Below are 18,181 nucleotides of genomic sequence, written 5' to 3'. Positions count from 1 at the left end.
ATCTTATTTTCATCTCTTCTACTTAGTGAGGATATCCAAGGTAAAGCAATGTGTGTGCATGCCTTCAAGTTGCCCATTGACTTATTGTGACTCTATTAATTTCATAGGGTTTTTTTTAAAAGGCAAGAAATACTCTGAGATGGTTTTGCCTATTCCTCCCTCTGAACTGTGGCCTGCAGCAATTAGAACTTGTTGGGGGTCTCCCATTGAAGTGCTTACTATGGTTCACCCGACTTAACTTACAATATCGCACAGCCTCTGGAGACTTCAGAGTGGTGGTTCCCAACCATTGGTGCCCTGGGCATTTTGGACTTCAACTCCCAGAAATCCTAGCCAGCTTGCCAGTGGAAGCTAAAGTCCAAAACACCTGCAGGCTCAAAGGTTGGGAATCACTGCTTTAGACTATTCAGCCCCTCTGAAGATGAAGCATTATCTAAGGCAATTTTGTAACTTTGCCTGAGCATGAGGCACGGAGTTCATTGTGCTTTTTCCTGCAGGTTGGCAACCAACATCTGCCTCACCTCTGAAGTCTCGGCAGTTTTCAGACTGTCACAGCTTGGATGCCTCATATTTTCTCCCCTCTCTGTCTTTTCCAGCATGCCTTATGGCAGGAATCCAGGATCAAGGCATCTGACCTGAGTTTCCCACTGTGGCTCTTGTGACCTGCTGCCCCATCTGTTAGCCAGCTCCCACACTGGTAAGAGGTAAAACAAGAGAGAGAAAAGAAAGGAAGAGAGAGAGAGAGAGGAACAGGCGGAAGAAGAGTCCGTGGGATTAACATTAATCCTCCAGCTTTGCTCACTTCCAGCCAGACAAGAACAGCTACCGGTTTAGCAACAGACTCCTTGGTCACTCCTTTAACCTCTACGCAGGAGGCAGACTGGGATTCCCATCTACACTCATCCTTTCTGCTTCTCTGGGAGGCCAGACAGGGCAGGAAACAAATCGGCTTGGTGGCTTCTTGAAAGCAGAAGAGAAAAGCTACCAAGGAGCTAAGTCCCACCCTCTGCAGGAAACCCAGAGGTTCCTTGACAGGTCAGTCTTGATCCTTTTATAGTAGCCCAGAAGATAAGGGGCTGAAGAGAAGGACCACCAATGGGGGGATCCAAAATCACCTCCACTCACTGACCTATATATACACAGAGAGACAAATCTGGACTGGAGGCTCCCATTTCAGAAGGACACTGTGGAATTTATGAGTCAAGGGTTTCTGCAAAGAAGCCAGGAGATGAGTCTTGGGAAGCTACCAGTGATAGGATGGGTGTCAGGTTCCCACAGCAAGCGCCGCCTCAAAACAGAGCTCACACCGGACATGATCAGCCCCCCTCTGGGGGACTTCCGCCACACCATGCATGTGGGCCGTGGCGGGGATGCCTTTGGGGACACTTCCTTCCTGAGGAATCATGGTGGCGAGGATGCCAAGCCCAACAACTTCTTTGCCCGCACACTGCGACATGTGCGGAGGAGCCCGCTAAGGAACCGAGGTAGCCGAAACAAGGATGAGGACTCTCCGATGCCTCCTGCCATCTCACCCATCATCAAGAATGCTGTGTCGTTGCCACAGCTCAATGAGGGGGCCTACCAGAACGATGGGCTTGGGGTAAAGTTTGCCTTCAAGAGCACCCCCAACAGCTTTTCTGACTATGGTAAGTAGCTCCTGGGCATGGCAATGTGGGCTAAATGGGATACCTTGCTTCAGACTTTTCCTGGGTTTTCTGAGGTAGAAGCACTCACAGAGAGGCATCCACAATTGCTTCTTTGTTAAGTTAAATTTTTAAGGCCGACAAGGGCTGTGAATATTTAAAGGTAATGCTCTGCACATGACCTCCTCCAACCCTCTGCTGCATTAATTCTGAGGATTAATGCTTCGCTAATTCTTTTTTCTTGATATTCACTTATTTCACTTATTTTACTACAACCTGTTGCGCTTCCAAATTGGTCCTTTAAGAGTGGGAGGATTGGCTCTTGACTGATTGCAGCGTCCTGTTAAACCAAGAGTGGGATGAAAGTAGAGCTGGATTTCTAGCCTTTAGAGCTCTGGGAGATTTGCAGTAGGTCAGCAAGGATTTCTGACTCCTGCGTCATTTGACAATAACAAAAGTCAGCCGCAACTAAATAACTCCTCTCTCAAGATCAATTATGTTGCTGAAATGAGAGAGGGGTGGGGTGGATTTTTGTGGGGAAGGATTGAAAACTCGGTTCAAGAAATCCCCAGGCTCATAATTCCTTAATTGTCCTTTGCACCAGGCTCTGGTTGGTGGGTCATGGGATTCTAGTTTTAAAAATAAATCTGATCCCACAAGTCCAAAACTTGCCCACGCCCTTGCCATAACCAATGTCAAATGACATCCTTGTAGAGATATTCCAGGGGCATTGCAGGCAAATGAGTGTGGAAATGTTTAAGTCTACAAGTCTTCTAAGAGAAAGAAACACTGGAAAAAATTTTTAAATACAATGTATCATCGAAGGTTTTCATGGCTGGAATCACTGGGTTGCTGTGAGTTTTTTGGGCTGTATGGCTATGTTCCAGTAGCATCCCCTCCTGATGTTTCACCTACATTTGTGCCTGGCATCTTCAAAGATCTCTACTGCAGTGGTTCTCAACCTGTGAAACTCCCCAGATGTTTTGACCTTCAACTACCAGAAATCCTAACAGCTGGTAAAATGGCTAGGATTTCTGGGAATTGTGAGCCAAAACACCTGGGGGCCCATAGGTTGAGAACAACTGCTCTACTGGGTGACCTTGAACAAGTCACATTCTTTCAGCCTCACAGCAAGATAATGGCAAATCCCTTCTAAATAAATCTTGCAGAGGTCAAATATGCACAGCAACAGTGATGGAACTGTCCAAGGCTCTTAGGCACACACTATGGGTTGGTGTGTTGCTACAAATCTCAGAATCTCCTAATCAGCATGGAATTGGCAATGCTAACTGGAGGAATCTGGGAGTTATAGTCTAAACAAAGTAGCTTTACCAAGCACTGCTCTGATGTTCTTTCTTTGCCTCTCAGCCAAGTGGTAGTGAGACATCTAAGGACACTCTGTGGATCTCATCTGCTTCTTTGTGATTGCTCTTCTAATAGCCTTTCTCTGGTTTACAACCAAGTGATATTTCTGCCAAGGCATACAGTTCCAAAAGGCACTTGGCATTCTTCTGCCACTCTATAAAAAAGAGTTCAGAAATAGCGACATCCATTTTCTGGCCTGCCCAGTTCTTCACAGAGGGTTTGAAAGATGGGAAATGTGGTTTTAAAAGGCAGAGAAAGAAAGAGAGAAAGGAGCAGGGTAAATCTTCCCATGCAAAATGTGTTGCTCTAGGTGAGTACAACTGGATTGAAGAAAGTCTTGGAAAGAAAAGATATATTTCAGGAATGACTAATAAATAGTCTGTTTTCTGCAAGTTAAGCCCTGGTCCAGTGCATCATATAGGATGTCATGTATGGCACTTACTGGTGCTGATTTTCATTACACAGTATATATCCAGTGACTTTGCTTGGCTGGTTGCTTGTTACTTTTTCTTCTTATCTATTGCCTAATTGTTTACTTTAGAACAAAGCCCTACCATTTATTGTTCTGCACTGGCGTTTCCTAAGCCACATGACTGGTAAAAAAGCAAGATAAGCTTTGCAATAGGTGGAAATGAGAACGAAACAAAGAAGAGCATCAAGATGGGTTTTGCAAAAGTTTTGAGCAAATGAGATAAGATTAACATTCAAAATTAGAGCCTGACAAAGAAGGGTGGGGCAGATAATAAGCCTGTTAACTTTACATCAAGATGGCAGTTTGCCAGTTTGACATTACACTGCCACTTTGAGCGTTCATCACCACTGGCTCTGCCACCAAGGGCTACTGAGAATTGTAGTTCGGCAACATGCAGAGAACCACAGTTTTGCTGTCCTTGATTTACATTCTAACGATGTGTTCTGCCCTACCCAGCCCTCCTCACCTTGAACAGTGAATATGGGTGAAGAGAGAGGGAGGATCATACTACTATTGTCAAGAGGAGAAGCTTACAGGTGTATAAGGACTGAGCCCAGGAGAGGAGTAGGTTCCTTAGTTAACATACCAAGATAGGCACACTGATTGTGTGTCTCAAAGCCTATTCTAACTGTGCTGGACGCAAAATACAGATTGGGAAGAAAAGCTGAGACCATGAGTGCACATTTTTCCCCGTGCTTTTTGTTTGTGAAGCGGCCACTTGTGTATTTGCCACACAAGGTATTTTCTTTGTATAAGGATTTCAGACAAGATGCTTTGTTTGTTACGACCTAATTTAAGAGCAGGGAATTGGTAATCCTCCAGGTGTTGAACGATAATTTCCATCATCCCCTACCTCTGTCTGTGGGTACAACTACACTGTAGAAATAATATAGTTTGGCATGACTAAGTGCCATGGCTCAGTTCTATGGAATCATAGGAGTTGCAATTATACACGTTCTTTAGCTTTCTTCACAAAGAGAACTGGTGCCTTACCAAATTACAACTCCCATATTTCCATGGCATTGAGCCATGGCAGTTAAATTCATGCCAAGCAGCATTAATTCTGCAGTGTTTATGTATCCTGTGTTGGTTAAGGCTTCTATGAGTTGAAGGAACATCTGGAGGACTAGTCAGCTTTCTGTGTTCACGGATTCTGCATCCACGAATTCAACCATCCATGCCTTGAAAATATTCACCAAAAATATTCCAAAAAGCAAACTTTGATTTTGCCATTGTAAATAACAACAACAACTTTATTTTTATACCCTGTCTCCATCTCCCCAAAGGTTCTTGGGGTGGCTTACATGGGGCCAAATCTACTTCAAACATAACACATTAAAATGCATAACAACAAAGTAATAACAAAATACAAGATAAACCAAGATAAAAATAACAACATTAAACAATATATAATATGGACATCAGAGCCAACAACCAATAGCAAAGTTCAGTGTCTCACTGTGGGACACTCATTCTTTAAGGAACTCGTTCACAGGTTTTGGTATCCACGGGAAGTCCTGGAATGAAATCCCAGCAGATACTGAGGGCGCACTGTATATGTCCCCCTATTTTCTAATTCACTCTGAGAAATTTGCAGCCAGAGAAATACCATAAATAAATACATAATGGACTGGATCAAGATGTATAGGGGGTGCTTAGGGTTGTCTTTCTGACAACAGACAAAGCAGGCCTTCTGCAACTTACTGCCTGTTATAGTCAGAAGTTTTAAAACAGATGTGTTGAACTTTTTCACATTTCATTGCATCTTTATTAGTGTGCTTGAAAATAATTTTAACTACAGTTTTGACAAAATAATTTCACTTTTATCTCAATATGGATAATAGGTAATGCTTGTTTCTTTAAATCTTTTTTTTTTGTTTATTTTATTTCTATGACACCTTTTCTCTCTCAACAAAGATCCCAAGGTAGCCTACAAAATATGTTGGGAGCTATCTTGGGCTCCTTCTACTCTGCCATATGAAATCCAGATTATCTGCTTTGAACTGGATTATATCGCAGTGTAGACTCATATAATCCAGTTCAAAGCATATAATGTGGATTATCTGCTTTGATAATCTGAATCATGTAGGAGCCCCGGGTGGCACAGTGGGTTAAACCCTTGTGCCAGCAGGACTGAAGACCGACAGGTTGCAGGTTCAAATCTGGGATAAGTGCAGATGAGCTCCCCCTGTCAGCTCCAGCTCCCCATGCGGAGACACAAGAGAAGCCCCTCACAAGGATGGTAAAACATCCGGGCCTCCCCAGGCAACATCCTTGCAGATGGCCAATTCTCTCGCACCAGAAGCAACTTGCAGTTTCTCCAGATACTCCTGAGAAGAAAAGAAAATCTGAATCATATGACAGTGCAGAAGTGGCCTTGCATCCCAGTTCTGGAAGAAAGGCAGGATATAAATCAAAGAAGTAAACAAACAGAATAAATAATTCTGGCTCCAGCTCAACATGCACAACTAGGAACAGCCCAAATTTTATGGGCATTTCTTTCTGGATGGATTAGATGTTGGAAAGTGTGGTAGGAAATGAGTTATGGGAATGAACAGGAAGTCTATGTTTGTAATCCTAAGCATACTGACAAGAGCTAAACATCTTGGTGAGTAATCTAGGAGTGATCTTTCTAGAAGATGACTAAACTGAGACTGTCATATTTTGGACACATCATGGGCAGACTAGAAAGGACAATAATGCTAGGTAGGGGGGAGAACAGGAAGAAAAGATCACACCATAGATGGATAGTCAGAAGCTGCCCTAGGTAATTTTCAAGTGTAAGCAAACAGTATTTTGGCGCTGCCCCCCCCCCCCCCCAACCAATCACTGATATATATTTTCTGTTCGTCGTGGGAGTTCTGTGTGCCATATTTGGTTCAATTCCATCATTGGTGGAGTTCACAATGCTCTTTGATTGTAGGTGAACTATACATCCCAGTAACTACAACTCGCATATGTCAAAGTCTATTTTCCCTCAAGAGCGCCCCTGGGCAAAATCAACTATACTGCAAATGCTTACTTTGCGTAATGGGTTGAGCCGCCCCTGTGGACAGTGTAAGTCAAGAAAGTCACTGGGGCACGGCTGTTGAAGATAGTCATTTGGAGATCTCTCGTCCATGGAGTCACCATCAGTTGAAGTCGACTTGATTGCAGTTAACAACAACGTTCCAGAAATATTAGAAATATCTGTTTGTGCAGAGCTGGAATATGTGCCTTGGATATCAAATGCCAAAAAGGCAGCTGTTGGGAAAGAGGATTGTTTTCATTGCTGAAGGAATGTCCAACATGTTTGCCAGAGTGGAAAAGAAGGAAGGGTGTTGTAGGACATGGAAGAAAGGGTGATAGTGATGCAGGCCCTAAAGCAGAAAAAAAGACAGAAATGGGGAGAGACCGTAGAGAGACTAGGCTACTACGGTATGAAGGACTAAACCTAACAACTTAAAGATCTTCTTTGATCCTCCTCAAGTGGGAAGCTCAGAGTTTCCCCTATACTTCTCATTATCAACACAACAGAGAATCTGAGCTATGGTCAGTTCAAAACAATGTGTAACCTGAGGTGGAGATGGCAAGACCACCACTCTTCAATTCCATACATTTAAAGGTACAGTTGAATTGGAGGACAACTGGTTAGTTTAGGGCAATGGTTCTCAACCTGTGGGTTCCCAGATGTTTTGGCCTTCAACTCCCAGAAACAGCTGGTAAACTTGTGATTTCTGAGAGTTGTAGGCCAAAACACCTGGCTACCCACAGGTTGAGAACCACTGGTTTAGGGGGTTCAGGGCAAGCCCAAGAGCAAGAGGGTGCCTAGGGCTGCATCTTCACTGTAGAATTAATGCAGCTTGTCACCATTTTAACTGCCATGGCTTGATGCTGTGGCATCATGGAAGTTGTAATGTTACAATGTCTTTAGCCTTCTCTGCCAAAAAGTACTGGTGTCTCACCGAACTACAAATCCTAGGATCCCATAGCATTGAGCCATGGCAGTTAAAGTGGTGTAAAACCTCATTAATTCTGTAGTGTAGATGTGCTTTAAGTGGTTGCCACTGTTGTCCCTCCCCAGCATCTGCTGTGAGAAGCAATTGCCTCATTCTGCCCAGTTGGTGGGGTCAGCCAGTTCTGATTCAAGCTCCGAATTTTGGAGAGCGTTCTGGCTTTCATGGCACAGAGGCTGCTTTCTTTCCTGCCGACAGAGCCTGCATCTGCAATGTAAAATGTCCACACTGCAGCATTTGCAACGAGGAGGTGGGGGACTCCGAGGGAGGTGAATAGGGACCTCTGTTCTGAGTTCCTGTTGCTGCAAAAGTGATCCTTCCCAGCTGGGAAGCCTGTTTAGCATTGCCAGCCACTTCTGTGGTTTTCTGCAAGAGAGATGTGGGGCAATGCTGCCCTCTGTTGAACATTGTGAGCCATGCACCAGATACCATCCGGCCCCTCCCTTGGGCCTTTTACCATTCCTTATCATTTTTGCTTGTCCCTCCCCCTTGCCACCCCCAGATGGATTCCAGCATCATGAGCTAAGCCTAGGGGGAAAAGAAAGATAAGGTTGACCATTCTTTTAAATATAAACCTCATTCCCCAGTCTATCAATTTTGTCCTGTCAGTATCGCAGTGTAATCAAGCCTGCAGTCCCATCACTCACTATATATTTGCAGTGTAACCAACCCTATTATTTCATTGCTTAAGACCAGATGTCTCTGGTGCATAATTCATTTCATTTTTAGTATAATGGGCTTTGCAAATAACTGGAGGACAGCTAAAGAAGCCTCCTTCAATATTTTACCCGTGGGTGGCTTGGACTGCACCTCCCATTATCCCTGGACAGGATGAAAAAAGCTGGCAGAGAGCATGTTCAGAAAGGCTGTTAGTTAGAAGGGTGTCCCCCAGATACACACTTAGGAAGGATTGCACGCCAACTCCCATCATTCACATGCTGGCTAGGAATGATGGGAGTTGTAATCCAGTACATCCAGAGAGCATCTGTTTTAGGATCATGGCAATACAGTGATTAATATTTGCATGAAGGTATCCTTAAACCAACAATTCCCAAAGTACAAACCAATGATTTCAAGAAATAATGAAATAATCATTTTGGTTCATCCATCATTTGCTGCCTAATGAAGCAAGCACACAGCCTCAACCACCTTCTTTTTACCAATATATGGGTGGTGACATCTTGCTATTAGATAGGATAAGGAGGGCACACAGGAATTCTCTGATTTAGCAGATGCTTTGCCTGATAGATGTAGGGGAATCCAAGAAATATGTTCATTGCTGGAAAATCATAGTGGCTCATCCCACAAAGCAGGAGATGAGATGCCAGGGAAGAGGGGGCTATCAATTAAGGTGCTAGACCAGAGTTTCTCAGCCTGAGGGTCGGGTCACAAAGGGGTTTCAGAGGGGTCACATATTTCTGATAGTCTTAGGAACCCCTTTGGCAGAGAAGCCTGAGGATCTCTCAACTGTCCTTTTTGGCAACAGAAAGTGAATCCTCCCACCAAAACCCCTCCTCCTCAGCTGGTCTCTCAGCCAAGGAGAGAGCTGTTTTTGAGTCTCCAAACAGGGAGGAGAAAGCAGGCATGCTCGGCACATGGCAGCATGTTGCGCATATGCAGGTGAGGGAGAGCACGCAAGGCAGGAGGGAGGTTCGTGTCAGCAAGTCCCTTCAAGGCAGGGGGGAAAGTACCTGCACTATTTATTTATTTCCTATATTTATACCCTGCCCTTCTCACCCCCGAAGGGGGACTCAGGGCGGCCTATGTGAAAGTGAAACAAACTTGACACACAGAACTCCCATGCCAAGATTAGTTTAGTTCTATCGTTGGAGGAGTTCAGAATGCTCTTTGATTGTAAATTAACCATACATTCCAACAACTACAACTCCCCAATGACAAAATCAACCCCTCCCCCAAACCCCACCAGTATTCTAATTTGGGCATATCATGTATTAGTGCCAAATTTGGTACAGATCCATAGTCATTTGGGTTCACAGTGCTCTCTGGAGGTAGGTGAAGTACATCTCCCCTAAATCACTGTGAATTCCTCCCAAATCCCTCCAGTATTTTCTGTTGTTCATGGGGGTTCTGTGTAGGAAGTTTGGCCCAATTCTGTCATTGGTGGGATTCAAGGGGCTCTTTGATTGTAGGTGAACTATAAATCCCAGCAACTACAACTCCCAAATGTCAAGCCTATTTTCCCCAAACTCCACCAGAGTTCACATTTTGGCATATTGAGTATTCATGCCAAGTTTGGTCCAGATCCATCATTTTTTAGTCCACAGTGCTCTCTGGGTGTAACTGAATTACAACTCCAAAACTCAAGGTCAATGCCCACCAAACCCTTCCACTATTTTCTGTTGGTCATGGGAATTCTGTGTGCCAAGACTGGTTGAGTTCCATCATTGGTGGAGTTCAGAATGCTCTTTGATTGTATAAATCCCAGTAATTACAACTCCCAAATGACAAAATCAGTTCCCCCAACCCCTTCAGTATTCAGATATTGACATATTGGGTATTTGTGCCAAACTTGGTCCAATGAATGAAAATACATCCTACATGTCAGATATTTACATTATGATTCATAACAGTAGCAAAATTACAGTTATGAAGTAGCAATGAAAATAATTTTATGGTTGGGGGTCACCACAACATAAGGAACTGTATTAAAGGGATGTGGCATTAGGAAGGCTGAGACCCACTGTGTTAAACAGATTCAAGGAATGTCAGGCTAAGTTCATGGCAGCTGAGTGAGGAAATAGATATTACTGTATTGCTTCAGTTCTAAGACATTCCCCCCCCCCCCCCCCATATAAATGTCTCTAAAAATGGGGTGCACCTTAGAATTACAGGTGTATCCTATGATTTTTTTGTGATTGTGATAACTGAAATGAGGGTGCATCTTATAATTGAAGAAATACGCTATGTGTATGCCTCTACTCTTGATTATTGAGAAGTTTCAGCTGCCAAGATTCAATTCCCAAAAAAGGAGATCACCAAGAAACTTACATGTAAGGCTTATTTGTGTGTATTTCCCAGGAGAGCATCAAGGTTCATATTATCAAATGTCTAGGGGACATATGCCCTCCATATGTTTTTGGAGTGTAACTCCCAATATCAATCAACATGAACTATGCTGTCTAGGGCTGCTAGAAGATCTTAAGGACCATACTTTCCCTGCTTCTAATTTAGCCTTATATAATTTGCTGCAGAGAACAAGCTAGCTCACGGATCCTTTTCAGATCCATTTCCAACACAGGCTGACTGTTACGCACCATTTCCTTTTTTTTTCTATTTGGAGGAAGAAAATATGAATAAGATGAGTCATCTTTGCCCATTACAGATGCTTTCTTGGTTCAGCCAAGCTCCTGTTGGAACACACCAGCCAAACTGTCAGGTTCTAAGATGAGTCACTTCTATGCAGCTATACAGATAGTTCCACATTAGTGAGATCTTATGAAATAATTGGGAGAGATCAAGTGATTGGTATTTTTCTGAGTCTCGGATACAGTTTGCTTCTAGAATTCATTTGGGGGGGGGGGGACCACATTTGAGTTATCAGCTGTTAAACTGGCTCTAAAGCAGTAGTTTTCAACCTTCTTAATGCTGCGACCCCTTAATACAGTTACTCATGTTGTGGTGACCCCCAACCATATAATTATTTTTGTTACTTCATAAGTGTAATTTTACTACTGTTATGAATTGTAATGTAAATATCTGGTATGCAGGATGTATTTTCATTCACATATCTAGTATGTCCAAATTTGAATACTGGTGGGGTTGGGGATGATTGATTTTGTCATTTGGGAGTTGTAATTGCTGGGATTTATAGTTCACCTACAATCAAAGAGCATTCTGAACTCCACCAATGATGGAATTGAACCAAACTTGGCACACAGAATTCCCAACAAAAATACTGGAAGGGTTTGATGGAAATTGACCTTGAGTTTTGGAGTCGTAGTTCACCTACATCCGGAGAGCACTCTGGACTCAAACAATGATGGATATGGGTCAGACTTGGCACAAATATTAAATATACCCAAATGTAAACACTGGTGGAGTTTGGAGAAAACAGGCTTGACATTTGGGAGTTGTAGTTGCTGGGAATAATAGTTCACCTACAATCAAAGATCCCCTTGAACCCTGCCAAAGATTTGGGCCTAACTTCCCACACAGAACCTCCATGACCAACAGAAAATACTGTGTTTTCTGATGGGTTTTGGTGACCCCTCTGACACCCTCTCATGACCCCCACCCCCCAGGGGACCTGGCCCCCAGGCTGAGAAACACTGCTCTAAAGTGTTATTTGCCAAAATATGAGAAGGACAGGCAAAGAATGTGGTACTGTATACCATGATCACACTAACATAGTGCACATTTTCCCAATTATATTTGATGCTCATACTTTTGGAGGAAGGGTGGATACTGGGTTAGCTCAGGGATGAAAAATTTGCTCTCAAAACTGAGAGTTGCTTATTGGAAATCGTTCATAAGCCACTGAGCTGTGGCTGATTTGCATACTTTAGTTGAATGGCATTAACATAATATGCATGAGCATAGCATATATAAATCAACATTAGCTTGACATAACACACTCCATCTACAATAACTTCATCGTGAAACTGTTGTCCTCTGATGCAGAGAAATCTCGACTAAGCACTTAGAAAACTTTGAAATCTTATAGGGAACTTGCATAACTTGTCAAATATAATCAATTTGTCCTTCATTGTTTGCTTGTTTACCATTTTGCTATCCGTCTATCAATATCTCTCCAACCAGGAGGTTGTAAGGTTCAGAATAATTATCTACATGCCGGGCATGGAAGGAACTCTCCTGATGCCCTCTCTTTGAGGAAGCAGATTGTGAATTAATTCCGTATAAGCAGAAAGTCTCCCCGCAACTGATAATGCTAGAATTTTGAGTTCTCAATTCAACTAAACATTGAGAGATTCAGGACACAGCTGCACTATAGAAGTTGCTATTACAAAATATAGCAATGGCTGCCAACTTGGATAGCTTTGAAAGTTAGTTAGGCAAATTCATGAAGTACAAGGATATAGGTATCTACTAACCATGATGGCTATAGATACTTTCTCCAGCACCAGACATGGCATTTCTGTGCATAGCAATTGCTCAGGAACACAAGTTTCACTCATGTCCTGCTCATAGGCCTCTATCGGTGTTTGGTTAGCTTCTGTGTGAATAGAATACTAGAGTAGAAGGATCTTTAATCAGACCCAACATTGCTTTTCTGATCCCTTAATTCGAGAGACATGTAAACATCCCATTTTCACTTTGAATTCACTGTGGAAAGCATGTAAAACCGAATAGATGATCTTTCATTATACTTCCCAATGCAAACGTGTGTTTTTAATGTCAGAATCAGAACAGATCCTACTTATCCCCAGCTGAGCTCAGCTTAGTGTGACTATGTGAAGACAAAGTTCAAGAAGAATAGTAAAACCGTATGTTTCTATTGGCTTCTTAGACACCCAGATCTGTATAAGCATTGTTTCTCAATCTACCTTCACTGATCCCCAGTACAGGAAATATCAACCCATTCACATGGGCTGCATCATCAGAGACATAGGAAGATATTCATGCCCTTCCTGGTACAGGCAAAGTGCATCCCTACAAGTGTTGATTGACCAGCCTTCCTCCCCATTAGCTCTGCTACCTAAGGCTAATGGAAGATGAAGTACAGGAGGACCACATTTTTCCCACCCCCTCTCTTGTGTTCTTATATTCACCTCAATAGGTTAGTTCTCCCACAATGACACTTTTTACTCACACATGATATTTTGGCTTTTTCAGGATTGGAATCTGGATTCTGCACCATCCCCCGTGTCCCTCGCTCAGAGAAGAGTCAGGAGAGCTCCCACCTCGCCGAATCGACACTGACGCGTTCAGACTCCCTTCTGTCTTTCCGTCTTGACCTTGGACCCTCTCTCATGAGTGAACTTCTCCATGTCATCAGTTCCACAAGTGTCAGCAACCAAGCCGACAGAGAGGATGAGGAAAGACGGGGGAGCCAAACGTCAGTCAGCAGTGATGCTCTCTCACCTCTTCCCCTGAAGAGCACCTGGGCAGAAGACTCTGTGTCTTGGAGATCGGGGTCTCTGCGTGCTAACTGTGAAGAAAGCAGAGCTGGATCAAGTTTGTGGGGCCAGTCTGGAGCCAGTTCACCGTTGGGCCATTCATTGTGTACCAATGGAGATTCTCAATCCGTAGAGCTTTCTCAGGAAGGATCTCCCTGTTCTAGGGGGAAGAGCTCTGAACTGGGAGTGATGCCAAAAGAGACCTCTTGGCAAGGACAACTTAATGACTGCAACATGGAAGAAAGAGAGTTCAACAAGGCAGCACAGGTTTTAGCTTGTCATTATGGCACAGGAAGCACCTATAAGGTTGGCCAACAAAAGCAAGAAGAGCCAAGGAGCCAAGCGTCATGGGAAAGCCCAGATACCAACACAAGGCGCTTCAAGGGAGGGGTACCAGAGTGGCAGGAGCACAAGGCTGGATGGCACCAGAGAGAAGAGGAGGAGGAAGAAGAGGAGGAGGAATTCTATAGACATGGAGCAACTGTTGCTAGAGAAGGGTTTAGTGATTCTTTTGGCTATGTTGATGAGGAAGAAGATGATGAAGTTAAGGTCTGAAAAACTATATATTCCCTTATGTAACCACCCAGCACACTCCCAGGAGATGTCAATGTTAAAGGGAACAATGCAGCTTGCAAGCTGAAATTCTGATGAGTGTGTAAACTCAGAGGGTTCACCTTCTTTGGAAATGGTCAAAATGACAGTAGGTGGGTAAATGAAGAAGTTATTTTCTCCCCTTTTCTCTCTCCCACCTTTCCATGTTTTAGAGATGTAAACAACCAGCTGTGGAAAAAGAGACCCAGACAAAAGAGGCATCTAAGGCCCTGGAAGCCTTTTTCAATAGAGCCAGGTCTTAATGAGTTCACTTCCCATTTCACCCGCACTGGTTGACTCATATTGCCATTGCAGGTAATGCCATGATGGGCTGCATATTCTCTAAAAAGCCAGCAAAACTGTCAAAATTCCTGTCAAACAATTCTAGGATGGATTTTTTTTTTAAAAAATTCAAGGACACAATTGAAGTCCAAGGAGAACAGGAAACACCATAAACTATGTAGAAGGACACTTGTTTCAGTCCAAAAGTGAATTCAACCAACTGCCAGTGCATAATTTTACCTTCAGATCAGTAGGTACTCTTTCAGTCAGATGTCCTTTCGCCAAACAATTCAACATGTTATCTCTCCTCTGCTCAGGGTTAAATCTGACACTGTGAAAGGAGAATGTCTGTGTAGATGTAGTCCCTGACTCATGACTACATGTAATCTTGGAAAGAAAAATATTGCCCATCCTCTGTACTAAATGGCATTGGCCATTCAAACAAATATGATGATGTTCTATAGGCTATTTTTCAAAGGAAAAAAGTGGCAAAACTACCTCTGAGTATTCCTTTCCTAAGAAAAACCTATGAAATTAATGGGCTTGCTGTAAGTCAACAGATGATTGAAAAGCATATACTTGGGGCCCTTCCACACAGCCATATCATAGAATCATAGAGTTGGAAGAGATCTCTTGGGCCATCCAGTCCAACCCCTTGCCAAGAGGCAGGAAAATCACATTTGCATATAGCCCAGACTATCAAGGCAGAAAATCCCACAATATCTGCTTTGAACTGGTTTATCTGAGTTTACACTGCCATATATTCCAGTTCAGAGTAGAAAATGTGGGATTTTATTCAGCTGTGTGGAAGGGGCCTTAGATACAGAGTCCTGACAGGAGGGCAGGTCCCTTCAGATTTTCTTTCTAGTGGAGAGAAAGGGGAAAACTTCATTTGAAAATACTTCCTTGTGAAATGTGTTCCCATTGCAACAGTGTACAATCAGTCTGAAAAGTGAGGTGGGCCAGGTCATCCCATCTCTTTGCGATGGTCAAATCAGTGCTGTCAGGTTTCACATGGGGTTTGCTTTCAAAGAACCACTGTGTGAAACAAGCTGTGGATCAGGTCTGAATCACCGCATTACACACATTTCGAAGAGGCTTTCAGACAGAGGTGTAGTGAGGGCAGTCCTGTTCTCCTAGCACAGCAAAAACATGAGAATCGGGCTTCTCACCCAGCTTCCTTCCCACCACCCCCTGCTTCTGCATATTTTAGGAGATACTCATACATAGCCTTCTTCTAACCCTGTCTGCATTTTTCTGTGGTCAAATCATTCCGTTCTCAAGGAACTATTTATACAAGAAACAAAGGGATGAAGTAGAAGCCAGACAGCCAACTCAGAGGACATACCAGGCATAAGGAAGAAGTCATGCCATGGTTCCTAATATGGCTGCTAGTAAGAATCAGAATGCATCACAAACCAAGTTTAGAAGGGCTAGAAATCTGCATTTTATCCATCATCCATGACACATTTACTGAAAAATAGTTCCCTAAGCCTGTTTATTTGGTGCACTGCATCTAGCTGAGCTGACCAAAGCAATCTCTTCCCCAAAAGGAGTAAGTTGGGAGTTCTCCCCAGTGTTTTCTGAGGGCTGCAGGGAAGATAAAATACGATTCTCCTATATTCTAGAATAATAATCCTGATCAATTTTCGGAGGCACACGTTCTTATGGATAAGAATTATCCCAAATGTGGATTCTGAGTGTTTTTGTCTTTTAAACAACAGAATCCCCCCCCCCCCCCCAGATCTGTATACACATCTCCAGGAGCACTTCTCTCCACTGTTTTGTCCAGCGTGGTGCAATATGCATAACTTTCCAATTATTTCCAGCTGTGTTCACAAAACGTAATGAATAAAGAACACATTCCCCTGCCACCAAGACACAGAGACACACACATTTATATTGAAAGGCTCAAAAAGTAGGGGAGCCCCTGCCTAGCTTCCCTCTTCTTCCTGGTGCCTCTGCTCATGTGGCCCATTGGATCACAGTGCTTCAAGTGTCCCCACATTGGATGCCTCTTGGCACTGCAGTCTCTCTGGAAAGAGCCAGTTCTCCCCAAAGCTCCTACAGAGAGGTTTTTGTGACAAAGCAGAGATTGTTGGGAGGTGAGGTCACAGAGTCGCTCCTCACACAGCGCTCTGATTGTTCACAAGCTGGCAGTGGCCAGAGCACGTTAGTTGCTCCCAGTGAGATCTATGTGACAGGAGTAGGAAGAGGAAACTACAAAATAACAGGAGGAATATAATAAAGAAGCACTATGGGAGAAGGCCTAGCCATCTGCTGTCCTCTGTGTCTTGGGTTATTATAACTCACTGACCTCAATTGACTGCCTGAACTGCACTTACCTTTAAATGACACATCTCAGAAGGCAGCATCACGGTCACTTAAGAAATGCTAGGTTGAAGGACTAATTGAACATGGCATTACTTGCATATTTGCATTGAACATTTAATATAGGAAGCTTCTCCCAATCCAAGTTAGATTACCAGGTAATGAAATTAGACCTTCCAAGTTTAGTTTTTATCTGCAGTTCTAATAATCTTTCACCACTAGGGAGCTACAAACACAAAACATCTAAGGCAGTGGTTCTCAACCTGTGGGTCCCCAGATGTTTTAGCCTTCAACTCCCAGAAATCCTAATGGTTGGTAAACTGATTGGGATTTCTGGGAGCTGTAGGCACAACACCTGGGACCCACAGGTTGAGAAGCACTGATCTAGGGCATTGCAGTTGTCCTTCCCAATCTATCACTGCTTTCAGCTAGTAGAGATCTGGCCTTCCAGATGTTGGACTGCAAATCCTGTTTTACCTTTACCAGCAGTGATGGGTGGTGCAGTTTTGGGTGGTGCCCCAACAAAATGTGGAAAGCCATATCTCCCACATTCTGATAGAAACTGAGGGCCCTTCAACACTGCCCTATATCCCAGAATATCAAGGCAGAAAATCCCACATTATCTGAGTGTGGACTCAGATAACCCAGTTCAAGGCAGATATTGTGGGATTTTCTGCCTTGATATTCTTGGATATAGGGCTGTGTGGAAGGGCCCTGAGAGGCAATGGCTCTCTAGAATTTCAAGATGGAAGTGTCTTTAAAAATACTGGATACTTTTGCATGCAAAGTAAGAGCTCTACCACTGAACTATGGCTCTTGGTACCAATGGGACTTTGTTCCTCATCAAAATATCTATTTTGGACAAATGATTTTTTCCAGGAGATCAACACAAGGGAAACAGAATACATTTCCTCTTTCATGCTCCTATAATTGGATATTTGCATTTTAACAGGAGGACCAAATGCAAAGGCATACACACTGGCACGTCTAGTTTATTACCCCAAAATGACAAATCAAAACAAAGGTTTTCTCCCTTTCTGTGTAACCCTTCCACTTGTTACTGTTCACATTATTGCAATTTTATAAATCTCTATATCTCTATATATACTGACGGGTGATGTGGTCCTTCTGTTCTGTGAATTTCCGCCTTCAAGACACAGGGTTCATCTGAGACTCGAATGAGACCTGGGGCTTGTTATTTCTCCACCTCCTCACCCACCCTGTGTGCCTATGTATTAGGCCATTTCCTAGTTGCCTGGCAACTCAATTTTCTCCTTTTTTCCTAAGTGAGTAAAATAGTGTTTAGGCTGAGAATGAAAGCATGATTAATCACTCTAACAAACTGTCTAGGAAGAGGCCCGTTTCGATTGGATGACAGTGCTTTAGTTCTAATGGTTGGAACGC

At 43.3% G+C, this 18,181-nt stretch overlaps 1 protein-coding gene across 2 annotated transcripts in view; it reads left to right on the top strand.

Moving 5' to 3' along the window:
• CDC42EP1 (CDC42 effector protein 1) overlaps positions 1-17,880 on the top strand; it is a 28,511-nt gene extending 10,631 nt beyond the window's left edge. The window contains exons 2-3 of one of the 2 annotated variants that reach the window (XM_060777008.2): positions 597-1,646; positions 13,290-14,562. In XM_060777008.2, the coding sequence (XP_060632991.2) occupies positions 1,196-1,646; positions 13,290-14,128 (1,290 nt within the window). In that variant the 5' untranslated portion in view covers positions 597-1,195 and the 3' untranslated portion in view covers positions 14,129-14,562. Of the gene's footprint in view, positions 1-596; positions 1,647-13,289 lie in introns of both variants that reach the window. The other variant, XM_067469211.1, reaches the window with a different exon arrangement.
• The last annotated feature ends 301 nt before the right edge of the window (positions 17,881-18,181 follow it).

Source organism: Anolis sagrei, chromosome 5, assembly GCF_037176765.1.
Source record: "Anolis sagrei isolate rAnoSag1 chromosome 5, rAnoSag1.mat, whole genome shotgun sequence".
Lineage (NCBI taxonomy): Eukaryota > Metazoa > Chordata > Lepidosauria > Squamata > Dactyloidae > Anolis > Anolis sagrei.
The sequence above is the reverse complement of the archived record's forward strand: the minus strand, read 5'-3'. Positions and strand labels throughout refer to the sequence as shown.